The 27,976-nt window shown below is 38.8% G+C and overlaps 3 protein-coding genes across 9 annotated transcripts in view; 2 read left to right on the top strand and 1 right to left on the bottom strand.

The window, feature by feature from the left end:
* The window catches only part of IRAG2 (inositol 1,4,5-triphosphate receptor associated 2), a 39,689-nt gene extending 38,319 nt beyond the window's left edge, over positions 1 to 1,370 (top strand). For all 5 annotated transcript variants that reach the window (XM_085323968.1, XM_085323967.1, XM_085323970.1 and 2 more), the window contains one exon: positions 705 to 1,370. In XM_085323968.1, the coding sequence (XP_085180094.1) occupies positions 705 to 948 (244 nt within the window). In that variant the 3' untranslated portion in view covers positions 949 to 1,370. The remainder of the gene's footprint in view (positions 1 to 704) is intronic.
* Positions 1,311 to 27,449, bottom strand: DNAI7 (dynein axonemal intermediate chain 7). The gene is made up of 16 exons (XM_085323972.1): positions 27,433 to 27,449; positions 26,255 to 26,275; positions 23,970 to 24,051; positions 23,250 to 23,341; positions 22,123 to 22,224; positions 18,974 to 19,111; positions 15,865 to 16,011; positions 13,966 to 14,069; positions 10,029 to 10,308; positions 8,234 to 8,339; positions 5,846 to 6,012; positions 4,630 to 4,780; positions 3,677 to 3,891; positions 3,002 to 3,169; positions 2,684 to 2,797; positions 1,311 to 1,654 (listed from the first exon to the last, which is right to left on the bottom strand). Exons 1-16 carry the CDS (start codon positions 27,433 to 27,435, stop codon positions 1,379 to 1,381), a joined length of 2,166 nt encoding a protein of 721 aa, XP_085180098.1. The 5' UTR covers positions 27,436 to 27,449; the 3' UTR covers positions 1,311 to 1,378.
* Positions 27,450 to 27,593: 144 nt separating this feature from the next.
* Positions 27,594 to 27,976, top strand: part of ETFRF1 (electron transfer flavoprotein regulatory factor 1) — a 1,364-nt gene continuing 981 nt past the window's right edge. Inside the window, exon 1 of one of the 3 annotated variants that reach the window (XM_085324109.1) lies at positions 27,594 to 27,660. The gene's annotated coding sequence lies outside the window, so the exon portion shown is untranslated. Of the gene's footprint in view, positions 27,686 to 27,976 lie in introns of all 3 variants that reach the window. The other 2 variants (XM_085324110.1, XM_085324111.1) reach the window with 2 other exon arrangements.

The following is a 27,976-nucleotide window of genomic DNA, read 5'->3' as shown; positions in this document are numbered from 1 at the left end:
ACAGACATTAATTACTAGTCAGTGAGATAAAGGGGAGCCTAGTGGTCCCATGATAGCTCTAATCAGTGATGCCCATAATAGCTAGACTTACTAGGTCATACTAAGATGTAGTCCTGTAAAATGATCAGGGACCTATAAAGTCTGCCAAAGCTGCTGTTAAGCTTTGCACATGAATTGAGGGTCAGGTAGCCATTAYGACTAACTCTAGACTGTTCCAACTAATTTCTCTGGCTCTCAAGTCAAGGAACAGTGCTGTCCTAAAGAAGCATCCTTTGGAAGCACCTACACTTAACTCCTGCATTACAGAAAGAAGTAGGCCATGCTTTCCCTGCAGAGAAACTGTTTATCCTATACGAATATCCAACTCTAAACCTGTATTTTGAGCCCTTCTGATCAAAGGGAAGATGAAACTACATCTAGAATGTAAAACAGTGAATAGAGAGCAAGAACTAGTATCAGTTCTTCCTGCTTTTGGACAAAGGGTGGAAGTACCTAATTTCATGGGAGGTCTGAGATATGGATGCTCAGTTGAGGAAAGATGCAATGAAACYTAAGACCAGCACCTTCAGTGCTTCTTACAAGCAAGATAAGTYTTTTCATGATCTGCAAGACAGCATTTGTGGGTTTTCTTTTATCTTCTCCCCCTCCCCCCCCCAAGTTTTCAAGAAAAACTGAACCAACCAATGACTAACTTCTCTTTGTAGGTGCAACTTGGTGTCATCATGGGCTTCTCATCTCAAGACTTCCTTTGGCAATGCTAACAAAACTCTCTGGGTTTCTGTTTCCATCCTGGTCCTACTTGCTGCTCTCACAAGCTTCCTCACGGGGCTCTCTCTTCAAAGACCAGCAGAYGCAGCACCTGTAGGAACTGGGGACTCCTGGACTTCACTACAGCAACTGTTGTGGCCATATACAGGACTCCAACACAAAGGACCACCACCAGTATAACAAAGGTTCTGAGTTTGTTTGTAAAACTGCACTTCTGAGTTCAAGCTGACTGTATAAGAAGCTGAGATAGTGTATTTAAGGATTTTTTTTTTCTGAAGCATGACTTGAAATTGAGAAATACTTATTTTTCATCCTCCTTTTTGACAAATTAATTATCTTCCAAATGCCTAGAAGAGTCTTGATCCCATTCAAGCTTTGAATTATCCAGTTAGTCTCAGTTATTGCTAGCTGTGTTGGAAATGCCTAAGTGGTCTAGCRAAGACATAATAGAGGGGTTTGTTTTAACAAAAAAACAGAATGTTTGCAGTTCAGTGCTTAAGGCCATCTCAATGACTTGAATAAGAAAGGATCAAAGACTTGAAGTGTAACTTTATTGAAAGCTTTTGATAATAAAGTTTTAAAGGAACACATGCAGTATTTAAGAGTGTGTTTAAGAGTAAGTTAATACTCTGGTAACAAGGAGCAGCTGATATACAGTATCAGTAAACAGGAAGCCAGCTTTTTTTACTTTATCAATTGCTTCATTGCTGGAAAAGTCTTTAAGCATATGGTAGAGAGTGGAATGAAATTCAGAGTGATCTTCTAGCTCTTCTGAAAAAGCTTCACTAGCTTCGGTGATTTTAAGCCTCTGTGCTCTCTGACCATTAAACATGCAAAGTGACCAGTCTTCCTCTTCAACAGGATCTGCTTTAAGATGCTCACTTACCTATTGCAGAAAAAAATGGGCTGTAAGATGCAGCCTATGATACTGACAGCAATTGTCTATTTTTAGAATTTATTTTCTCTGTAAGTCTTCCTGTGAGTATAACAGATAAAATAAGGTGCTGCTCTTGGGCTCCTAAAACAATGTGAATGCTCTATCCAAAGTCACATGGACTAGTAYTTCATCAGCATGAAAATCTTTGGTCTAGTTTGCCTCTGACCATACAAAGCTTGGTCACTCYAGCTTTCTTGATACTCCTGACTGCTGTAGAGAGAGTAGCTGTGTGCAACAGACATTATTTAGGCTATAGTCTTTGCTTCTGAGATTAAATATTAGGTTAAATATTTGTATGCTGTATGCATTTAACTTTRGAGCATGGGAGAGTTTCTCAAAATTAACAGTATGGTATGCTCTGCATCTGTGAACACATTTGAAAGCGTTTTTTCTTTTAACTACTTTAGTGATTGCTTTTTTAATAATTACTATCAGTGATAGGTAAGAGAACTTTTACCCACATGCTTTTTAGTTCATGGATGGAAACAGGTGACCTTTACTTGTTGTTTATTCCCTTCCTTGCAGTGGGGAACAAAGGAAAACACTGATGTTGCCATGAAGAAACTTCTAGACATTAATTAGGAAAGCTGGTGATCTAATTGCTATTCAAAAGGCCTCKAAAACAGGCTACTTAATGAAAAATCAGCATCTAGGTATGTCACCCCAGCACTGGCTAAAGCCTCATTTGCTGACCTGTCAATTATACGTGTTAGCAACTTGGCAAGCATCTTTATTACTGAGATCTGTGTCCTATTTGAGCTCAAATTCTTGTTCCTCACAACAGGAACAGGAGTTCATAAGCAGTGGAGAGGCAGACYGAGGTTTTACCGAACACAGCATGTTACACAAAGCAGTCAACTCTAAATCTTAAAACTACTGCAGTGAGTATGTAGGTCAGGCTCTGAGGAGAATGACTCTGTTCTTTTTATAACTGACTAAAGTTAGTTTCTTTTGTGGATTTAGACTAATTTAACTAACCTTAAGCACTACTTGCTCTTCACCTGATTCCAGATTCCATTTGCTCCAGCTGAAAGCAAAAGCAGATGCAAGCAGTGACATCTGTTGATATGCCTTAATTTCAGCTAGGGGAGCCTGTATTGCAAAAGTATAAGTTAGAAAATATGCAGCATTCACTCCAATTTTCTGCATTACAAAAATTGTAGGAGAAAGCTTGCTTTAACTGGAAACCACTTGTTGGCTGGCACAACATATGATTCTGCACAACAGATCTTGCTTAATAATAGAGTACTACCTCTACTGGAAGAGAAGAAGGGGGGGGGAAAACATTATACTCACCTTTTTGTTCACACAGACAAACTTGTGAGAATATTCTCCTGGGAAAATATTTATACCAGCCTTTTTCAAAACTACTTTTAGGTGAACTGGAGTCATCCATTTTCCTGTCAAATGGGAAAGTACATCCTTCTCTTCTACTATTACTGAAGACAACATACACTGATGATCCTGTTGTACAAAGCAATGAAAGTAACTAACTGATGAAAGCTATTTGCCACTTCAGGCCTCAAACACTTTTTGCTTCTTTGCTATTCTAGATATTGCATTCATCATCTACTAGCATGGTCTGTAAACTTTCGTCCATCTATCTTGTGGAAAGCTACTTCATTGTAGGATTTCAGAGATGGCATTGGTGTGCTAGCCCTACACTTACAACCATACTGAATTTTAATCATAGTGAGTTATAATTGTACAGAGTTTTGCAGAACAGTGCAGAAGCTTTCTTCTAAAAAAAAAAAAAAAAAAAAAAAAAAAAAAACCACACAGAAAAGAACTAAATCACCAATACTCTTTCTTACATGCTTGGAAGTGAAGAGATCTTCTCTAATTATCAATAGAGCCACTGAGATTCAAATCATCTGTAGAAGCATCTCATATCCTTAATAAAGGACATTAATATAGCTTTATGGCAAAATAAAAAGTACAAATTTTATATAAACAAATCATGTATAGTACCTTAACTTGTATCTGAACCTCTGCAAAGGCTGTAGTAACYATAAGTAATAATTCATCTGTACCAGTAGGACGCAATTCCCATGCCTGATAAGGCATGTTGAGATGAGCATCCTGGAAAAGTGCTATGGTATAAAAAGTATCCATCTCAAAAGTAACTTTCCCCTCTTCYGTTTTGTACATTATGTTGCCGATACCATCTGTTCGCCACTGCTGGCCTTCATAAAAGGGAAGCAAAAGAAAAAAGATATATTCTTAAAGCTCCTGCTTGTGCTGGGGAAAAAAATAGTATGATACTTTAAGTTAAAAAAATAGTTATGAAAAATAACAGGCAAAAAACTAAAAGCATTCATTTAAGGAACTTTCCCCTTACCCCATTTTACAATTAAATATTATAACTACTGTAAACAGTTTAAATACATGATTGGGCTAATTTTGACACTGAAAGCTTCTCAAGCTCAAAAGCACTACAAATGCTAATATAATAGTCATTTCTGACTTGCTACCCCACAGTCTGCAAGCTTATTTACAATTGTAATTGCAAACATCAAATTACCTATGTACTACTGTTTCATGAATATAACATAACTAGAAAAATCATATTTGTTTTTCAATATTTTAATTTACTTAATACCTACACCCATAGCAGTTAATTTGGCTCAAAATAGACTTTATATTGGCTCAGTCTAGCAGAACTTGTTTTGTGATATACAAGTGTACAGCTGCCTGATTTAAGTGTAGTGTTTTTCCATCAACCTTAAGAAGTCCCAAGCAGTCCATTATTAAAAATGAAAGGCAGAAACAAAACAAACAAAATCAAATAACATTGAGGTCCCCAAACTATTTCTGGGCCTTGACTTGACTCCTATCTTYACAGCTAGAGTCTGGAAGTAGTCAAACTTGGGTTAAAATTCCATTACTCAAATTTAGTATAACGTTATAGCCTAAGCTGGTACCTGCAGGATCCCATCGGGCTATTACAGGGTCTTCAAAATATATCACATCATCAGGAAGCCTAAGCGTGATCCCTATCGGTGAATGCCTGGCATCTTCGGTCTCTTCTGATTCGGGGGGATATGGATAAGCTTCCAATCCAACATCAAGTACCTTTGACAGGACAGAAAGAGAACAGCYAAAACATTTTAAGTAGAAGATGTAATAACCTAGTCAGCTGTGGAGTTTCCTAAAATGCATATTAACATTTTAAGACTGCTRGTATTAATGGTTTGCTAACATCACATATTTCCAACAAATGTTTTGTCTTCCCTMCATTCCTTTGGCGCTTTCCGCCAAAGCTCTCAGTGCATCCTATTTGGCTTTTAACAAACAAACATTAAAGTGAAACTCATCCTGATACAGAAACTGGTGCAAGGTCTGTTGCAATACACACTGCCTTCAYGGGATATACAATGTGGGAGTCTAAATGCAGGTGACTGAAAATGGGCCTTTGAACTCTTTACATCCTGCAGTGGCCCCAGTAAGCCAATGAATAGATCCCAAGTCTCCAAACATCTAAGAGCACCTGAGAGGAAAATGAAGTTATTGCTCCAGTTTGTGCACACGGCATCAAAAGGAATGGTCATGTACAACTGGTACTGCAGATTTGTGTGCCCAGCTAGGAACGATGACCCCATGCCTCTCAGTCTGATTGCAGTCCTGCTTTCTTGGTTTGTAGGTGTGATGTAGGTTAATGCTGCACGAGGCTCACAACGCTGCACAAGCGGGAAAACTAAGGCATGATGGCTTTAGGCCACAAGTATCTTGCAGAGCCAGGAACTGAACTGAAAATAACTGTGCTACTATCCTCCTCCAAGTGTATCCTTCACACAGGAWAAGTAAGACCTTCTCTCTCAGCCAGTACTCCAGCAGTCAACTTAAACTGGTGTACTGGAAAATGCTCTTGAAGATAACTGTGCTGGCAGTGCTGATGAGCACCCATCAAGCACAGACCTCTCTTGAGTGCAYGCTGACTTGTTTGCCTCTGACTGCTCYGAAAATTGGCAAATGTAGCTGAAAAAGCGTGATCTGAAAACTCAGGTACGTCAGTTCGTTGCTTAAGGCATCAGCACACGTGTGCACTGAGTAGCGCTACTGTGACACACCTCCAAACAGCTATTATTTGGGGTGACTGGGAGGAAGACTGCACACAGAGTAACGTTCTTACTCACTTACCTCCACCATACTCCAGTTCTTGATTTCTTTGGCCCGAGGTGGGAGCTGCAACACRTCAATATGGTACACACCACCCACTGGTACAAACTGTCGCAAATCGACAATGTTCTCATCAGTTATCTCCTCTTCTTTTTCACTGGTCTCTTCCTGCATCACTGGAATCTGAACTAAATAACAACATGCGTTGTTAACTCAGTGCTTAAACKGACACACTGAAATTTCGTACCTCTAGTATTTTTTGCATTTGCACAGAAAGCCTGCCCCTGAAGGGCTTCGCATTCTGTAGTATTTCAGCACCACCTATTGGTGTTCCAAAACCTTTTAACAACCAGAAATGGCAAAAAATGATAGAYGGACAGTGAAAAAAACATTTCTTGTTTTGGTACTGAGGTTTTCAAAAGATTAATTTCTGCTCTAACTTTGCAATWTTTCAAAATACATCTTACAGCTTCAGCATTATATTGACAAAAATGAGTCTATCAGTAATTGTAGAATAATKTCACAAGTACACAAGACCATATCCTAGCCAGGGCCAGTAAAGCTGTACTGGCATAAAAAGAAATAATGAGGAAAATAAAAAGACATAAGACAAACACAGGCTACATGCRGAAGGTGAAAGACAGATAATATTTAAGAAGAGCAAAAGGGGTTTAATGTGTGAAACAATATTTTCAGATAACAAAGATAATTTGTAATACTATTTATATATGTGTAATATATAGATATTAAATGTATATTTTTATAAAGAGAGAGATTTTATATATATTAAACACACACCCCAACTTGTATACACTTAAGTTTTACTCAATTAACTGAAACATTTTTTAGAAGGCACAAATGCCATGGACAGAACACCTAAAAATGTTTTATTAAAAACAAATAAATAAGCAAACACATAAAACATTTTACTAGATGTTACAGAAAAAGAAAGCAAGTTATTTTTACAAGCACCAAAAAGAGTTCAATAATGTAATAACAGCTACTATAAATGTTATAAAAATTACATTTTAAGAAGTGAGATGATCTGAACAAATTACAAATATCTATGCAAGTTATCTTCAAGTTCTTTAAAAATGAGTATTGTTAATTTTATATTAATACCAGATTATTTGCATTTATTAGCATTATGCAGAATTTTTACTCTACTGTATTCACACTACAGCATAAGCTCCTTTTGCAGTTATTTACAGCAGAAGATTTAAAGGAAGTAGAAAACATTTTATTACCAGTCATGGTGGTAGTGTGCACTTGAACTTGCTTTTCAAGATGATAACAATTAAAAAAAAATTAAATGTTTACCCCCCCAGAAAAAAACAACCCTATATGCCCTCCCAAGTAAAATTAATTTTTTAACATTGATTCAACAAAGTTAAATTCAGAGAAGAAGCTGCAGTAGTTCCTGTTGTTTTCCCTGTTCTTGCATTCCCGATTTTGCTCTTCTTTTTTCTCTTCTATGTGGCTACCTGTTTTCACTGAATTTGTGGAAACTTTTAAACTCCATTTTGAAATTTGGTTGAGTGGATTTGCAAACTATCAGCATGCCAGCCACAGCATGATTTCATAAGCTGACTTTCCTTATGAAGGTAGGCTTGAAGACATACAGGTATAATTATTATATTTCTGAGTACACACTTAGTACTAGAGTAGGGATATTCAGTCTTACAGAAATAAATAAAATAGCAAATGCCACTGAATAATGCATAAGTCCTTTATATACACTCCGGAAAACTACCCTGTTTCGATAGCCTTTGGGCAGTAGTCTGAGGATTTGGTTACTGKGATTGTGCTCAGTAGTAGTAGTACTTTTAAAACAAGTGTGATGCTGTACAGTTCAGCCAATCTATGCTGAATAATTTGCAGTCATTTTATTTAAGACAGTGCAAAAAGAAAATTCATAAGCTTATGAATCAAAAGGCACCTCAATACTGAAGAAATTTGTAACTTATGCAGGCTAAATAAACAGTTTTCGCTATTGGGAGGAGAGTTTCTTTTAACAAAGTACTTCAGTATGTATCTTTCTTTAAGCACACATTTAAGTAAAACTCAGTAACACCTACAGTACCTGAGTACACATTATTATGCACACTTGATTCATTACCKTATAGAAAAGTCACTCTCACCAAATAGACTGGTGGATTTATAAAGATTGTCCGTCTCAAATACCCTTAAACACTCAGCCTGCAGGGACAAAATCCATCTTCTTACCTATTCTTTTTCTCTACCTCCTCTTGTAACAATTACTAATAGAAATGCTGATGAAACTAAAGTGTTATCATGACMCTAATATATTTATAATCTTTGTTCCATTCATATAACAATATTTCTCTAAGTAAAACAACACATTTAAAATTMGTTTTGCAATGCTGCACATAAAAACTAAACAAATACCTTGTGATAATATGTCAAGGATTTCTGATTTCTTCTCACTTTCCTCTTCTGTCTTCTCACTTATATCAGCTATGCTAYTGGTATTTTCTTGGAATGAGCTAGCATTCTATATAAAAAGCAAAAGATGTTTTTTCACTAGACAGAGACAGACACAATTCTTTTTAAAAAAGGGTAGCACCTCCTTCAAAGCAAAGCCCAAGGAAAAACAGTACAGTTYCATCCCTGCAGCAACATTTGCACAGATCTTACTACAGGGTCAAGKTTTTAGTATAGGACTATCAAGGTTAAATCTGCAGAGAAATCATTTAGCTGGCTAAGTCGTCAGCTTTAGAACTAGATAAGTACATGGAGATAAACATACAGTAACATTTTCACAGCAAATTCCATTCCAAAGCACCAAACAAGTATTTAAAACCATTTTAGTGGTGTGTGAGCACAAAGGGTAGGTTTAYGCTTGTAGCTAGAAGAGTGACACAAAGAAAACTTAAGTCCAGACTGAATTCAGAGTCACAATGAAATTATTTTCAAAACATTGCCCTAGATTTCTAGGCAAATTTGCAACTCAGATATGAAGAGATCTCTGTCATAACAGACTCCTCTGCAAGCACAGCAGTAGAAGAATGGCATTTCTGCATGTGATCCATGCACGTGAATCTAGGGAAAGGCGCCTCCTGTGTTCTGTGTATGTCAGCAGGCAAGTAGGAAGAATGTGCAGCTCTTGAAACAGGACAGAAGTTGAGGGGAAAGGAAGTGTTTACACATACATGTGGGGGAACTCAAGGCAGAATCAGACAGAACAAGTGACTGCAATAGCTGCGAGAAGTGGAGTCTGAGAGGGACCAGGAAAATCACAAAGATTGATGGAGAAAAGAAGAGTAAGACCTGGAAAACAAAAGGAGGAAGAGCAAAATGTTGAGCTTGAAGCAAGTCTGAAAAATTTAAGGGAAAAGTGCTAAAAGACAAATTCTGTCACCCAAAAGAGGAAACAGGAATAAAGTAAAAAAGGACTTCAAGAATTTATTCACTGCAAAGGTGTTGGGGGCTGAAAAGGAGGAGGACACAGAGCACCGCTGCAAACATGTTAAGAAGGCATAATACATGACAGTTTACAGTCATTCGTGAATAAATTTTAGATACAGAACCCGAGTCATTTATCTGCAGGTCAGAGATATGAAAAGTAAAAGACCCAAACCAAAACAATCCAAACAAACAACCCTCCTGATACCCAAAGCCAACATATTCCATTAAAGCAGCCAGAATAAGAGAATCATACAGCCAGAAACTGTACTTTGAAAGCCCTCTGGTGGCAAAAGCTTCAACATACAGAAACTGAGTAACTAAATAATATCAAAATGAAGATGTACTGAACACACTAAATCCTATTTTAGACTCCATAAGTTTTTCTAATATCAGACTCCTGCAATGATTTTATGAGACTATCAATTTCTTAGAAGCAGAACTTATTTACCCTGACATGTATTTATAGAAATTTCTTACAACAGCATCCAATGCTCCTCATGGCTAGATCCCAGTCTAACAAAATGATGACTAATCCTCGTGCCAAATACAGTATCTTATCAAAACTTCCCTTAATACCCTTTGTATGACAGTCTTTGATCATTCCTCTTTCCCCTCTCTGTGAAGGTTTATGGCACATCATTACAAAGATGAGGACTTACCTGAAAAGCTTGAAGAACWCTTAGGCACAGAACACGTTTAGAACTTTTAACTCTGCAACAGAGCCTCGAGTAATAGCATTACAGAAGATGCTTCTGCGATGTTTTTTTTTCCCTACCTTTATCTCATCAGAATGCGTTTCTTCTTCAGTGGGTGCACTCGGCTCTTCTTTGGCCTTCTGTTCCTCCTCTTCTGCTTTTTCTACATTCTCTTCTGAATCCACAGTTATGTCTTTGCTATCTAAGGTTTTCAACTTTGGTGCACATTGACACTGTAGCCAAAGTGGAGATACATGATCGTAATGAGTGTGAAATATGCGAACAGCAACACTGATCACAGCCAGTGACTTAGGAAGATCAAATCCATGCTGCACATCACAAAACACATGATTTTTGAACCTGTAAATAATTGTTTAATAAATTACTTCTCCAGTAAAATTAGCATGACTTATTTTTATGTGTGTACCATATTCTTAATGAGTATTCAAATTGCTCTTCCACATTAAGCATCACCTAAATTCACTTTTGCCATGCAGCATAGTTTCAGAAACAGAGTTGAAGAAAAAAAAGTTAGTGGTCACCATACACTTCCTTCATGCCCTGTATTGACAGTAGTCATTAAGCTTCTCCAGAAAAACTGTAACTGCATTACAGGGATAAAGAGCTACAAAAACGTAATGGTCCCAGCTAGGGAGAGAGTGAGGTAAAAATCAGATGTCAGCTGTTCTACATAGCATACTTACGGTAGAACAGATATATTCAATGGACAAAACCCTACATAGGTAAAAAGTGAGTAGTTACCTGCACTACATGAATCTCAGCATCTCCCACACAAAACCCAAAGAGATACATAGACATAAAGGTAATTCTGATAATATATTACACATCCACCAATCACTGTGACAATGTAGGAGACAAGCTAAGAGAGATCAACCTTGTATCAAATCAAGTATCTAATTTGTAAAGTTAGGTTCTTTCATTTATAGCTCTCATGACTGGAATGCTGCCATGGATGGATATGTGCTTTTTAGGAGAGACAGGCCAGGAAGGCGAGGCGGTGGAGTTGCTCTTTATGAGAGAGAGCAACTGGAATGCATCGAGCTCTGCCTAGGGGTGGAGGAAGAGGAGTCAGTTGAGAGCTTATGGGTAAAGATCAAAGGGCAGGCTAACATGGGGGACACTGTTGGGAGTGTCTACTACAGGCCACCTGAACAGGAAGTTGATGAGGCCTTCTATAGACAGCTGGAGGTCTGATTCTCTTGGGGGACTTCAACCACCCTGACGTCTGCTGGACGGACTACACAGCAAGGCACAGACAGTCCAGGAGGCTCCTGCAATACATTGATGATAACTTCTTGTTGCAAACGGTGGAGAAGCCTACAAGGAAAGGTGTCCTGCTGGACCCTGTCCTTACCAACAGAGAGGGACTGGTTAGAGGTGTGAAGGTTGGGGGCAGCCTTGGCTGCAGTGACCATGAGATGGTGGAGTTCAGTAGCCGGCAGGAAAGAATTAAGGCAACAAGCAGGATTGCAACCCTGGACTTCAGGACCTAATTGGTGGAGTCTCATGGGTTAAGGCCCTAGAAGGAAGGGGGGTTCAGGAGAGCTGGCTACTATTCAAACATCACTTTCTCCAAGCTCAAGAGTGGTGCATCTCTATGAGTAAGAAGTCCAGCAAAAGGGGCAGGAGACCTGCATGGATGAGCAAGGAGCTCCTGGCCAAATTCAAATAGAAGAAGAAAGTACACAGAATGTAGAAGAGGGGACAGGCTACCTGGGAGAAGCAGTCAGAGTATGTAGAGATGCAGCGAGGAAGGCTAAGGCCCAGTTGGCATTGAGTCTGGCAAGGGATGTCAAGGAGAACAGGAAGGGCTTCTTCAAATACATCAGTAGCAAGAGGAAGACTAGGGAAAATGTGGGCCCGCTACTGAATGGGGCGGGGGCCCTGGTGACAAGGGATGCAGAGAAGGCAGAATTACTGAATGCCTTCTTTGCTTCAGTCTTCACTGCTAAGGGCAGCCCTCAGGAATCCTGCAGCCTGGACATGAGGGAGAAAGTCCAGAGAAGGGAAGACTTTCCTTTGGTCGAGGAGGATAGGATTAGAGACCTTCAGGGCAGGCTAGACATCCACAAATCCATGGGCCCTGATTGGATGCACCCATGGGTACTGAGGGAGCCAACCTGCTCTCCATCATCTTTGACAGGTCCTGGAGAACTGGAGAGGTGCCTGAGGACTGGAAGAAAGCCAGAGTCACTCATCTTCAAGAAGGGCAGGAAGGAGGATCCAGGCAACTACAGGCCGGTCAGTCTCACCTCAACAAGGGCAAGTGCAGGGTCCTGCACCTAGGAAGGAATAACCCTATGTAACAGTACARGCTGGGGGCTGACCTGCTGGAGAGCAGCTCTGCAGAGAAGGACCTGGGAGTGATGGTGGATGACAAATTGACCATGAGCCAGCAATGTGCCCTTGTAACCAAGAAGGCCAATGGTCTCCTGGGGTGCATCAGGAAGAGTGTTGGCAGCAAGTGGAGGGAGGTGATCCTGCCCCTCTACTCAGCCCTGGGGAGGCCTCATCTCGAGTACTGGGTCCAGTTCTGGGCTCCCCAGTACAAGAGAGACATGGAGCTACTGGAGAGAGTCCAGCGTAGGGCTACGAAGATGATCAGAGGGCTGGAGTATCTGCCCTATGAGGAACGGCTGTGAGAGCTGGGCCTCTTCAGCCTGGGGAAGAGAAGACTGAGGGGGGATCTTTTCAATGTCTATAAGTACCTGAAGGGAGGGTGTCAAGGGGACGGGGACAAACTCTTTTCAGTTGTCCCATGTGACAGGACAAGATGCAATGGGCAGAAATTGAAGCACAGGAAGTTCCACCTGAACATGAGGGAGAATTTCTTCACTGTGAGAGTGACAGAGCCCTGGACCAGGTTGCTCAGAGAGGTTGTGGAGTTTCCTTCTCTGGAGATCTTCAAGGCCCGCCTGGACGCAACCCTGTCTAACATGCTCTAGGTGACCCTGCTTGAGCAGGGGGTTTGGACTAGATGATCTCCAGAGGTCCCTTCCAACCTTACTGATTCTATGATTTTATGATCTGTCAGAGTAAATATTTAATCCTCCTTCTTTACTTGCTCATTGCAATTCCCACCTAACCAAAATCAAAATTATTTGCATAATACTTATTTTCTGATTCTTCTGGATGATTCAGATGGTCACAGTTTTAAAAATCTAATACTAAAGCATAATTGTTTTCTAAATTCTGGGGTAYAAACTATAGCTACTTCCCTAAGCTGACCGAAAGGCTGTAACACTTCACCAAAAGGGTGCATGTTGCAGGTCAGTCTGACAGTCCTCAAATCCAACCTTATAGCTACCATAGCAAAGCTTATGAGAAGGAAATTTTCCCTTACCAAAACCAGAAAAGGACTTTACTGAGGACCCCTTACTGCTTTATTCCTCATATTTGGGAATAGAAAATCTGCTCAAAATTTTACTAAAAAATCAGTTAAAGGGCAATTCAATCAATAATTCTAGATTCAAAATCAAATCTTGAAGATATTTGCATCTCAGGCTTGTAGAATCTTTTTCTTAACAGAGGAATAAGCACAAAGCACCATTCAGCACTTGCAAAAAACTCTAATAGCTTAGAAATTATTTTAATGCATCAGCAAAAAAATTTGTTTTCAAAGGAATTTCAATTCTCTGCACAAGTTTTACTCTTTTGCTCTTTAACTAGACTTTAAAAGTTGTTCTGTCAATAACAACATTCTACCGTAGTATTTTAAAGAGCTATATCTATATAGGTATAGCTATATAGAGAGAGCTATAGTTACACATCTCTCCATACACATAGATCTATAAAACACTCCATCTCCTTTAAAATGAAACTCTGATAGAACCAGTACCTTCCTTAGCAAGAAGGCACTATGAAATCTATGTTTGAGCCTGTAGAATAAATAATATTCAATATTAAAAAGTTTACCAGAAACTGATGTTTGGTATTACTTTAACCAGATAGACAAAGCTAGACATCACTTCAAATAAGAGTTTTAGTATGCTGTACCTTATATTCTTCTTCAGATTTGCCCAAATACAGAGTGTAATATTTTTATCCTTTATGACCACCTGCATATTTCCACTGCTGGAATCTTCAGACATACTATCTGTCTACAAAAAAAGAAAGAATCTGCTGATTAAATCAAATTTCTTTCTTATTTACATTGTTTTCATTTACTTAAATTTACCCCAGAATAAATCAAAAACACATATAGGAATAAAAATACACCAGATCAAGGTCAGATATGTAGCATTTATGTGCTAAAACATGACAGTTACAAATTCAAATCTATTTGTTGTAACTTAATGTTCTTTTTCCTTCCTTGGATAGCATCAATTCTGTCAGTCAAAATACTGCCAAATACAGGGTCTTTCACTGTCATCTTCATGGTACTGCTTATCTTCCTTAATCATTTGCCTTCAAGAATACTTCTCAGCAGAAGCAAAATCAAGAGCTTACTGAGCAAAGAAGTACTCCTATGCTACAGTCACTGCACAGATTACATTTTGTCAGTATAAAACTTGTTAGATGACAGTGACATTAGAAGTTTGATCTAGACTCACTAAAGACAATGGAGTGTGTAACACTTCTTAATTTACAGAAGGTTTTTCACAGAATCACAGAATGGCTGAGGTTGGAAGGGACCTCCGGAGATCATCTAGTCCAACACCGCTGCTCAAGCAGGGTCACCTAGAGCATGTTAGACAGGGCTGCATCCAGGCGGGCCTTGAAGATCTCCAGAGAAGGAGACTCCATAACCTCTCTGAGCAACCTGGTCCAGGGCTCCGTCACTCTCACAGTGAAGAAATTCCCCCTCACATTCAGGCGGAACTGCCTGTGTCTCAGTTTGTGCCCATTGCCTCTTGTCTGGTCGCATGGGACAACTGAAAAGAATCCAGGCCATTCCCCTGACACTTCCCTTCTTAAGGTACTTATAGACATTGAAAAGATCCCCCCTCAGTCTTCTCTTCCCCAGGCTACACAAGCCCAACTCTCACAGCTGTTCCTCATAGGGCAGATACTCCAGCCCTCTGATCATCTTCGTAGCCCTACGCTGGACTCTCTCCAGTAGCTCCATGTCTCTCTTGTACTGGGGAGCCCAGAACTGGACCCAGTACTCGAGATGAGGCCTCCCCAGGGCTGAGTAGAGGGGCAGGATCACCTCCCTCCACCTGCTGCCAACACTCTTCCTGATGCACCCCAGGAGACCATTGGCCTTCTTGGTTACAAGGGCACGCTGCTGGCTCATGGGACTTTCAACATACAAATTTTTCACTAATCCTCTTATACTTTCTTTTTTTTGTTTCCTCCAGCAATATTCTTTTGCTAAGCATATGTACTTGTATGACTACACACTAAAAATGATGTTTAAAACAGGAAGCAAGATCACTATCTATATATGCAATACAGAAAACCTATTCCCAAGTATGTTTTAATTTTCTTGTTTAAATATTCGTCATTGTTTTGCCAAGACTTTAACTTTTTAAGAAATTAATCGTATGAACTCATATAAAAAATTTACACAAGGTAGCCTTAGAACTTGCTTTGTGCACTTGCAATTTTCTGTATAATCAAGTATCTTCTAAATTAAATCACAGAGGGGAAATAGGGAAGAAATTTCACAAGGGTACCCTTACTTCTAACCTCTTCAGATCTCACAAAAATTGTCAGTAATTGGATATTAAATGCTTTATGATGGGAATTTTAACTGGGATGCAAGCTAAGATTTACAGAAGTATTGAAGAAATACCAGTCTGGAATCTGTTGTATACATCATCTGGAAACTCAAATACTAATCCCTGTGAGAACATAAAAATAAACAAAAACAACCACTGTAACAAAATACTTCTAGCTGACTTGTATACGTTGTTTACATTGGAACTTAAAGTTGTAAATTTTACTTACTTTTAGCAGATGTTCTGTTGCTCCATTGTACTTTTGATGAAGAAGATTCTGCAAGTCCAAAATTGTTTCCTGGTACTGAACTATTTCTTTTTCCGTTATCTCATTTGGTGGTGTGTCCAATAAAAGAAGCTGCAACTTCTCAATTAACTGGAAGATATATATGACAAAATGTACTTCTGTTTTGATGCCATCCCTAATATACTGTGTGTTCTGTTATAAAACCAAGGCAAATTTGCTTCTTTTGTATCTAAACATACATTGGTTAGAGCAAATCTTTCTACAGCATTATAAATTGTACTAAGGCAGCATTATCAAAGCTAGACAGTCGATCATACAAAACAGACAGTGGAAATTCTAGGAGAAAGTTTGCCTTTATTCCTCTAGTCCAGTTCCTTCATTCATTAACCTAGGGGCTGTGGAATTTTAGCTTAGAACACAAACCACTGACTGGACCAGCTGGTCATATGAAGAAAGCTTTAGTCAAAAATTAGTTTTAATGAAAAGCTATTTCTACAATCTTATTTTTGAAACATTTTTTCCATAGTAATAATCTCAAATATGAAATATTTTTTTAAAAAAAATCTAACAGTGAGACATGCAGCAGTTACATTTTAATTCTCAGAACAATCCTTAATGTGAAGTTTGGAACTCTGTGATAACATTGCTCTCCATTAAATGATAATATCTAACATCTAAATGCTTGTGTAGAATTAAAGAATATCTGACTGGCCAAAAATTCTTGACATTCATCTATTACTAAAAGTCTTTCATTACCATTGTATTTATTGGTGTATTGCCTATTAAACCCAAGTTCAACTCCCTTGATAAGATTTTTATTATTATTCACTTCTTATCTACAAATTACACCTATTACTGTTAATAAATGTTGCACAGAATGGACAAATTTGCCTCACATTACCTATACAGATTGCTTTTTTTTGCTCCAGAGTTGTCACTATATTGTGAAAATATTAACTGACCTGTTTTACTCAGTGACAACCATCAGAAACTAATATCAGCCATAAGAGAGCAAACAGATCACACTTGTTACTGTTATGTATTGTAACTGCTACTATGAAACATCTCAGAAAACATACCAGAAATGCAGCAACATATTACTTAACAGAGTAATTACCATAGGAAGTCAGTGTCTATCATCCGTAAGAGAAGAAAAAATGAGTTTAAGTCTCTTTATGGCAAAGTTTATGGTTTCAAAGTGGCTGAATGATAACAATAAAATGATTGGGAAATTAGCATTTTAAAACGTCTTCTTGGCTTTCAAAATGAAGATGACAGTAGATAAAACAGTTCACTAAACTTTTAAAACTACTACTTCAGGCTGACCACCAAATTATTAAGGAAAATATTAAAATACTCCTATATTTGAAACACCTTTCTGCTACCAAAAGTACAAAACATAGACATAACTTCGAGGGAAAGGGAAGTTAAATAAAGATTAACCCTCATAGAAAGTGAAGAAACCATCAGAAAAATTCTAAGAAGTCAGCCAACAGAGTTTACGATGGAGGGCTATGGACAATTTGTGCTCTCTGAGACCCCGGTAAACAGTTCACAGAACAGCATTAAACAGGATTTTTAAAATGAAGTCTGAAGATCAATGTGTATGAGAAATGCTGGTTTTACAGAGAAAAGGAGAGATACCACTGCAAAGACAAATTGTTTGCCATCTCTTTATCCCATGCTCTCCAAGACTTGCAGAACTGTGATGATGCTGAAAAGAGGAAGAGTTAGATTATATTTTATGCCTCCCTTTCAGACATCCCAGACTGCCCTTACTTTCAGCCCATGGACTTGCAGTGCTACTGCCCATTAAAGTGTGCAAAGCAGCAGCAAAATTATAAGCAGCATTATCACTGTTTTTACATTTCATCTTTAACGTGGTCTGCCTCAATAGTGAGGAGGTCTCCATCAACTAGAATCTGCTGAGATACATGATCTCACAGTTCTGAATACTTAATAGTTTTCTCCAAAACATTTGTAGAGCAGGAGGGAAAAGCTCAAGTGTTTCAGACTAAGAGAGTACACACGATCTTTAATACTTTTTGACATCATCTTGCATTTTCAACAGGAGTGAAACAAAAATGTSTATCTTATACAATGATAAGTATTATAATGCCCTGTTGACCATACGGGGCAAGGTAGTATACATTTACACAACAGGAAGCAGCTGTGACTGCTTCAGGGTTGGAGGGGACAGATGGAGGAGGGGGAATAAGTGTGCATTGCAGGGAAAGAAATGATAGCAGGGAGAAGGGTAGCAAGAAGGAAAGGGAGTGAGCAATTACTAGGCTTTGTGGTTGGGCTGCAGTGTAAAAGAGAAACGGAGAAGTTAGCTACTAAAATGTTTTGCGGGGAGATAGCATATTCCCTGCTGGCTGAGGAAACAGCAGTATGCTCAAGATGGAAATTGCAATAGAGCACCCAGCAAGTACTGCAAGATGGGAAGTCTAACACCGAGAACCACAGCCGCCCACCAAAACTTGTATTATGCATGCAAATTTCAGCCCCAATTTCTACAAGCCACCACTTAACTTTCTGAATAACACTATAGGATTATCATAAATGAAAATAAAGTCCTATATTTACTCACCAGCTACAAATTGTTTACAATTGCCTCACAAACCATTAGCAGTTGGTGGATCACATTTTTGGAATTCCTGCTCTTACATTACACTTTACAGGATGTAGATGCACTATGAGGCTTCTGTTCACTGAGCCCCTATGCTCAGGGTCAAGACTTTTTAAAACATAGATAGCAAGGAAGATGGATGTTGGAATACAAGATTTTGCATTAAGCCAAGTGTGGAAACATTGCGTATGTCATGTTCATGTACATATGCAATGTTCAATGTACACATATACCCTTAAAAGCACTGCATATTTAAAGTCAATAGTATTCTTCTTTATATCTAACAATGAACCTGTAAGACAAAAGGGGAAAATTGCGGAAATACAACTGACTATTGAACATCATGGCCAAATTCAGTCATTTGCCTGTAAACAAAAAAAAAATAATAAAAATAAATAAATAGGATATTAATGGTAAGTTTGGTGACCTTAAACTGAGGAATGCCATTTTAACACTTACATTTAGCACTTCTTTTCCCTTCTCCATCACAAACTGAATGTCTTTCTTTTGATCTTCACGCCATAAGCTCATGAAAGTATTTATTTCCTGTAGCACAGTTGGGTCAGGATTTCCATCACAACCAATGTAATGCTCCCACTACAGAAAAAGTTCAAAAGATAGGTAGATAGGGACATGTGGTACAAATAAGCATTATTAATAAAAGAAATGAAAGGATTCTGAAAGAGAAATACAGCAATACAAACATTCACCTGCATCTAAACAGTACTGTTACATCACATGGCTTATTAGTGATACTTATGCCAGATAAAACCACCTTACTTTCATACCAATGTGTTAAGATACTTCTGTCCACCTAACACTTGCTGCTTATTCTTACTCAGTCTATCAGTGGTTTCTGTTCTCCTAGGTAGAACTTGCATGTCTTCAAAAAAAACCTAATACAGTATTTGACACAAATGAGGGGGTGAAAGAATAAATGACAGAGAACAGAAATGAGGAACTGGTGCAGGTGGAAGAGGCAGGTGGTTCCCAAGCTGCCAGCAAATTTAGATATGCCAACAAAATTGATACTGACAGCAAAACTGAAAATTCTTCCATTGACAATACAGTTGCTGAAGAGATTTCTAACCCAACATGTTTGTTCCTCTTTCCTCTGCAGGCAATTTCCTCATCCTTAGCAGCAACAGCTGTTGCAGAAACCTCTAGTGAGAATGTGAAAAGGACAGAATAATCATTGTTTTTTCCATTTTATTTCCAAATCAATTATTGGACATATTTAATGTAAATAAAGTCGACAACTACAGGTTAAACCCACCTGACTCTATGCGCAAGCCTCATTTTGGTTCACTGGATCAGCTTATAAACTATAATTTTTTCATCCATGTAATAATGATAATAACAAAATCTTGCCTCTCTGTATACTGTGAAGGTTAATAAAACAATGTTACTGAAGATTATGTCACAGTGTAAGTAAAATGGACTTTCTTAAAGCGTAACTCTTGTGTAACTGTATTCCTAGCCACTTCTACAACAATTTCCACTGACTTTAAAAGGAGTAACAATAGGTARCTAAGTGCTCAGTGGACTGAAAACTCCTGTAAAAAAGATTGATCAATTTTCAGTAACAAAAACATCCAGTCAAAATTTCTTTCTATTTAGATCTTTGTGCTTAAAATAGARATTCAATTTCTTCATTAGGAAAGCATATCCTTAAAAATGACAGCATTTGTTCTTTAAGAAAAAGGGTAAATCCCATAAAAATATGTATCTGTTAATCAGAATTTAAATTAATTAGAAATTAATTCTGAAACTTATCACACGCTAATATACCTTTTCTTCACCCTAAACATTCTTAACAGATTAATGTAAATGCTAGTATTTTTCATAAATTTATCTGCATTATAAGTGAAGACTGATTTTTAAAATAATGGTTATACTGTGTCATTACTTTTCAAACCCCAAATTTCTTATCTTTCCCATTCTAAGGAATACTTTTCAGAAACATCCCTAAACACCAACTGTACTCTTTCAAAACGACTGCCAGAGTCTCTTGTTGAGAAAGGTAATAAAGTCAGAGCTTGTCATCAACTAAAAAAAGGTATTAAAAATAACGCAAATGTGTCGTGACTTGTGATTGTGAAGTTATTGCAGTGCACCCTTGTGGCTGCGAAGGCTAACAGCACTGGGCTACAAAAGCAAAAGCGTAACGGGACAAGTGAAAGGAAACCACCATTCCCTCCACACAGCCCTCATGAGGCCACACCTGGAGCACTGTGTCCAGTTTTGGGCCTCTCAACACACGAGATAGAGTGGGGAGTGGGAGAGTCCAGAGGAAGGCCACTGAGACAGTTAGGAGACTGGAGCACGTCGTACGAGGAAAGGCCGAGCGAGCTCGCTTCGTCAGCCTGGGGACGAAAAGGCTAAGGGAGGAGCGAACTGCAATCTACCCCTACTTACGGAGGGGTTACAGAGAGGGCGGGGGCAAAGTTTTCTCAGAGGTGCACAAGGGTAACGCATAAGGAAAAAGGGGCAATGGTCACAAGCTGTTACAAGGGGAATTCCAATTGAATATAAAAAAAGAAAATTACTGGTAAAGCAGTCAAACAAGGTTGCCCACAGATACTGTGGTATCTGTATCCTTAGAGAGTTTTAAAACCCAACTGAGCAACTCGATCCAGCTTTAGAGTTCTCCTTAATTTGAGTAGGAATTTTTAACTAGACGCATTTCAAAAGTCGGTTCCAAAATGATTTATCCTATGATACTAAATTTGTCCTGCAGTAGCTTTGCAAGTGATTAAGTGATATACAAGACAAAAGGGAAAAATCTTGTGTCTACAAATGCATACTAAATATACTTGTGTCTACAAGTATATTTAACCTCATTTGGAACAAAGTTAACCAAATATCATTATCAGACAGCCACTGAACAATGTTTCTACAGGACAGAATTGTAAGAGCAAAATGTGCTACTAGTGCTTTTCCATACCTTATTATTTAACTTTATAGGTGTACAGTATTATTGGGTGATAATACAAACTCCATGTATGTCAAAATAAATTACTGACATTAACTCTTAGCTGCATTTYCATAAATTTCTAGTATTTAATATATGACTCAGCTTTCTGCTGTTTCCTTCCAAAAGTATGGCCATTCTCTCTTCAAATGATATTCACGAATCACTGGAACAAATGTGGCCTGTTGGCTCAAATTCCACAAAAAKATTTTAAAGCCATGACAGAGGTTTGTTTTTTCCCTTGAAATATTTTAAATTAGAACTAACTAAAATAAATAAATAAATAAGAAAGGAAAAATACCAGAACAYCTGAAACTACAATTATACTTCACTGCTGGGATAAGCTGTAGGGTTCTAATACTTTGATCATCGAGCCTAGGTACCTATCTTCTTCATATTAGGCCCCTTTCTGGCTGACATGGCTGAGTTTCTTTTCCATAGAAGTCAAAGTATAGCGCATAGAAGAAAATGTGCATGTCCAAGTCCTACCTTGAGAGAGGACTTCAAATACAGTCATCACACAAACCTAAACTCAAGAAACGAAGCATTCCTGGATCCAGTAATAGAGACATAGCCTAAAGTCTCTTCATTGTCTAACCTTATGAAACTGGGCAGATCTGGCAAACAAGTTTACCTTTGCATATGCTCTATAATCCGTTCTCCATTGTTCTGCAGACACAAACTTCTCTTCTAGTGAACAAAGTTCGACAAGTTCAGACTCCCTTCGCTCTTGATCCTATTAAAAATGCATACATCAAAGACAGGAATTAAAATTCTGGTTTATTTCCTGCAATTATATCAAATAAAAGTATTTGAGATATCTGAATGGGTTATCATTTAAGTAACCCAAATACTAAAATTTTTATTTTTACATTTAATTCAGAAGGTTGCAAGAGTTAGCAATATATTATAGTCATCACAATAATTGCTGAGTCATATGACAAACAATGCATCATATGATTGTTATCCTCTCATTTGAACAGTTTCCATTTAATCACCAAGGAACTACCTCTATTCAGAGCTGAACAAAAATGTAAGTATATGTTGGAAGAAACTGTGAGAGACATTATTTTTCCCTTCTAATTCTATGATTTAAAATTCCTCTTTTCTTTCTAGGGGAAAAATACTATGTGAAGGAAAAGAAGCACAAGCAGGAGTGACCTTTTGTGAGATAATATCTACAGAAAAGCAAAATTTTTGCCATTTACCTCTTTCTAGGAGAAAAAAAACACACACAAAAAAAATTAAGTATTACCTATCAGATTTTGTCCTGAATTCCAGTCTGCTCATATTTATAAACATCYAAATTTGAATATACACATATATACAAGCACAGACAAAAAATTAATACATCTCGCCTAACACCCCTTAGGTATCAAAAACAGGCAAGATGTTCATCTCTGTGAGTCTTTCTAAAACAAAGCAATACTCAGCCAAATATTGGCTTAGAAAAAATTTCAGTGCCATTTCTCTTTACATGGATTGTGCCTTATTTAATTATTAATTCAACTTACTACCTTCTCATTTTGTGAGATCTCATACAAGAGCAGCTTTCAGTGGCTTGGATAGATTTTTCATGATTAATTTTGACTAAGCAATGTTGGAAAGTTTCCTACACTTTCTTCCCAACAACACTGAGGACAGGAGGCAATTCCTTTTCATTCTCACACTAAATTACTAAAGTTTTACAGATCTCATCACAAGTTTTAAAACAGAAGGATTAGAATCTTTCAATAATTATTAAGTKGAGTGTGAACTAACTTTTGCCTCAAGCCTTTCCCTCTGTTCTCGTTCAAGTCTCTCCTTTTCAAGTCTTGCTGCTTCCTCTTGCTGAGCCTGCAGTCGGGCTTCCTCTGAAGATTGGGAAACATATCAATAGCATAATCATATTTTGCTTAATAAAAACAGACAAATTATTTTGTTATTAGTTGTAATAGCAAAATAACTGCAGTAACGCACACCACAAACATCTTTCATTGCCCAGAAAGCTTCCAAACGAGTCCAATTAATTTGAATCACAGTACTAAAATCCACAAATCCATGGTCCTGCCCCTAATGAAGTAGCATACTGACAATAAAAATATTCTATTGGTCTTCTCTGCAAAAATTCCTTGTCGGAGATTTCTCTTGTTTACTTCTCTTGTTTACCAATAACTAGGCTCGAGGGGAGAGAAAAAGTTCAAAGCATTGTATTTCTACCTGTTGGGAATATTTTAAAAGGTAAAYGTATGAGAGAGAGAAAAATTCTAAATCTTCCAAACATCCTCATCCCACATTCCTAAAGGAAAGTGAGATGTGTGGCGCTGTTGCAACACAGAATTTRGTCCACTGAAGAGAAGAGGGATGAATCATTTGTATTTCTTAAGTGAAACAGAATGTAGATACAAGCACATACGTAGTTTGGGAGGTTGCATTCTTTCCATTCCAGTAAAATTAGCAATTCTGTGCAATTACATTCCCTGTAAATGAAGTACACAGTACCTTCCTCTTTCAGCCTCCTTTCTTCTTCTTCTTTCTGTAATCTCAGTCGTTCAGCTTTGCTAAGTTTCTTTTTGCCACTGGCCTTGATGTTGGTAGTAAGTTAAAATAAACAAATATCAGCACTACTTCAATGCATTTTGGGATATATTTACACTCTGTAACTCTGAACTTCTAATCTCATTCCTGAATTAAGAGTTTAGGCTCCCTATACAGTCAACAAAGCCTTCAGAAAAGGCAATACACATCACAGGCTCAATCTTGTTCTCATTTTCATGATTCAATACATGTTCTTAGAATTAACATACTATTCTATGCTATATATTCCTCCACATGCCCACAATTTGAAAAATACTAAGTCTCTCACTTTAACACAGAAATGTGGAAAGTGATGGGCTTCAATCCAGGGGTAGATCCACTAGAGAAGTTGACGGCCCAACTTCAAACATTTGAGAAAATACTAGGAAATGCATTTAAAGACATATGCAAACCCACTATTCAGAAGCGTCTGAGTTCACAAAACAACTGACAAATAGGATTTAATGGCAGTAAGGAAAACTAACTGCATGGCAGCTAACTGTTCAAGTGAGTGCTAACTGCTTTTCAAAGCTTATGACTTGCTCAAGATTAACTGTATTTTAACTTTAGGTTTCTCAGAAATTATCTTCCTAATCAATTCTTTTGCATGAAGGGAAGCAGTCTGGGTACACATTTATATAATAAAAGACAAGGTAAGTAACACGCATAATTTATTATCAGATAGCAGACTAACCAAAACAGAACACTTGTTTTTGCCTTRTAATTCATAGCTTTCATAGCTTGCTCACTGAAAATGCACATAAAAATTTGTTAGCTGGAGCTGTGCATTTGGGGCCAAATCATCTTCAATAGACTTGAACAGCTTGGGATTTGGAGATATTTGCTGGTGGCCCATCACTTTTTCCTCTCCAGCAAAAAAGGAAGATTCCCAGGTGGACTGCAAGGAGAGGGGGATGTGCATAGGGGAGGTGTATGGTTTTTATGTTGGCACAGTTCTGGAAGATTTAATCAAATGAAGCCTAATTCCCCAAAAGACCACTTGTGAGAGACAATGGTTGAGTCAGGTAAGATAAAAATGCCTAAAACTGTATGTGTACTCTCCAAAGTATCGTGAAGTGAGTAACTGGATAGTATTACTATGTAAGTGAGAACTAAGGATCAAAGATGTTTATTAGAAATCCTATCTTCGTCTTTGTCAGAGAAATGGGTACAAAATGCTACCAAATCAGCAGAGTAACACAGTACTCTTCTTGCAAAGGTATAAATAAGGCAATAAAGAAAGAGGTCCAATATGGCTGAAAGGGGGAGGTAAAACAAAAGAGAACTTAAGTCCAAACACTTCAAATGAACAAGATGGTATTACAAAGTCTTCTCTCCCATCCTACCTGATTATTACTAATAATTTGGTAAATAGTGTTATAAGCACTCTGATTTACAGGGAACTTAAAACATTTAATTTTGCCATTAAAAGTTTCAGGGAAGGATCAGTTCCTTTTAGYTGAAAAAAACTAAATATCTTGGGTTACTTTTCTTCCAGTGGAAATGAAAGATCAGTTTGTTTCAGTTACTTATAATCACTAGTTAGTCAACTTCTTTTCAACATCTTATGACTTCACATATTACTGACAAACCTGCACAATTCCACAAGGAATACACTTAAATAATTTTGAGGGAGTAGACAGTTTAAACCATTATCAGTAGAATTAAGAACAACTCATCCATGGACAGTATAACCAGCGAAGTCTATGGACTTACGTTCTTTTTCGCCCCACCCCATCACATTCTGTGGCCAGTCTGTTGCTCAAAGCGAGAATGTTGGCTCATTGCCCAGATCTCTATTGCCAAGCAAATCACACAGTGGCTGAGCTCTGCCACCTTTTCATCAGTAATCCTGCACAAATGCAACTCAAACTTAATGCCTTGGTGACATCTGTCCCTCTTTCAAATTTGATTGACTAAGCAGCTCTGAAGAAATACCTTTTTTTTTTTAAAAAAAAAAAAAAAACAGCTTTTTTCCTCTATAAAAAACACATGCATGCAATAAGGTGTCACAACACCTTTGTGACATATTGTTCTGTAGATTTTAAGTCCAAAAGGAATGCTACTTTCTGTAATTCTTGCATGAAACTTTGTGTAATTTTATCCATATAATTCCCAAAATAACAGAATTGTCTTGCCAAGCTATCTAAATGAACATTACAAGCTCCAGATTGTTGTAGCTGAACTAGAACATATAGCTACCTACCTACCTTCTTTTTCTTTTTTGGACCCTAAAAGTTCAGGGGAAAAAAAAAGGAAAGAGAGCAAGATATAGATTATAAACAAATAATTAGAAAAAAATAACAGTTCTGTAAATTAAGGTAAAATTAAATACCAAAAAATGGTAACAGCAGTAACTTCAATATTAAAAGACGTGCTTTCCATGTTTTCTGAATGGTTGATATGGTGTGCTGGTCTTAAAAACATTAAATTATATCATACAATGACTTTAATAACAAAGAAACACCACTGATTCTTTCATGGAGAAACTCTATACATGAAGTACAATACAGAATTAGGGGACTCCTCAAAACAATCACAAGAAATAAGAGCAGGTTCTAGAAAGTCAAACATCTGACATTTGCTCCCTTATTTGGTTTAACAAACAATTACTTTTTCTGTGCAATCTCTACAATTGCCATGTAAAATAGCACCTTTTCAGTGTGAATATTCTATTCATTAGAATATTCTAAGTGGGATGGAAAGGAGAACAGGGAGAAAGAAGACAGCCTTTCCAAGGGAATAAACAAATGTTTGTTGCAGTAGAATGACTCTGCCAACAGACAACATTTTAGTAAAATCCAAGATGAAGTTCTGGCTTAACAGTCACTGTGACAAATTGTATCATAAGCAACTAGATCAGGGGACTGTAGAAAAGGCGAGCTAGTTGATTTAAGGCCTTAAATCTTTTTTTTTTTTTTTCCCTTCATATATTGGCATTTCAGCAGCATATTTTAGTCAGAATGTTATCCATTTGGTCACCTAATCAATGTAACTATTACCTCTGCTCTCACCTCTCCCACCAAGAGCTCAAAACCTCGAGGCTACATACGCACCCGTCGCCATATATGCGACCGCGGGCTCCTCGCAGCCCCCKCGTGACCGGGGGCACAGCCGGAGGCGGCGCCCTGCTGCCGGGGAGAGCAGGAGCCCTTGCCACGAGGCCACGCTCAGCAGGCCCCTCGGCCGCGGGCGGCCGTTAACGGTCGACGCTTCCCCACCCTCCCCAACAACCCCCGAAACCATCTCCGCGGGCCTGTCCGACCCGCAGCGGTTTCCCCYGCGGCCTCTCGGCAGCCCTAAGCGCGGAGGCCGAGGCGGCCTCCCCGGCRGCAGCGGCGAGGACGCTCAGCGCCGCCCGACCCCCCGGGCCTCGTCGCGCTCTCACCATGGCGGCGCCGCGTTGCCCGGGCGACCAGCCCCGCCCCCCCTCCCCGCGCTGCACACGCACCACGTGCTCGCGGCCGCCAATCGCCTGCGGCCACCGGCCACCTCCGTGACCGGCCGCTGACCTTTCGGGGCGGGGCCACGAGGGGTAGAGCGGTGCTTCCCGTTACGGCATTGCCGTAAAGCGCGCTAGCGGGGAGGGTTTACGGCACGTCGCGGAGCTGGTGAGGTACTGACCTTGGCACCGCCGCCCGGTACCGCTCCCCGGGACCCGGGGGAGGGGGGGGCGCCCCGCACGGGGGTGGGGGGGGGGGTGGGGGTGGAGGAGGTGGAGACGGCAGCGGGCTGCCCGGAGAGCCGCGGCCAAGTAAACGTTACGAGGCCGCGGCCGGGCGGGGCCGTTTACAGGAACCGGGGGTGGCGCCCCCGTCCGCCTTGCTCGCGTTTCTCAAAACGATAGTTTCAAAAATCGTTTAATACTTAACGCATTTGTTTACTGCTACTAAGACTGTCTCACAGCTGTTTTTCCAGTAGACAGCAGTCTT

Source organism: Rhea americana, unplaced genomic scaffold (genome assembly GCF_003343005.1).
Source record: "Rhea americana isolate MKP2758 unplaced genomic scaffold, rheAme1 scaffold_9, whole genome shotgun sequence".
NCBI lineage: Eukaryota > Metazoa > Chordata > Aves > Rheiformes > Rheidae > Rhea > Rhea americana.
The sequence above is the reverse complement of the archived record's forward strand: the minus strand, read 5'-3'. Positions and strand labels throughout refer to the sequence as shown.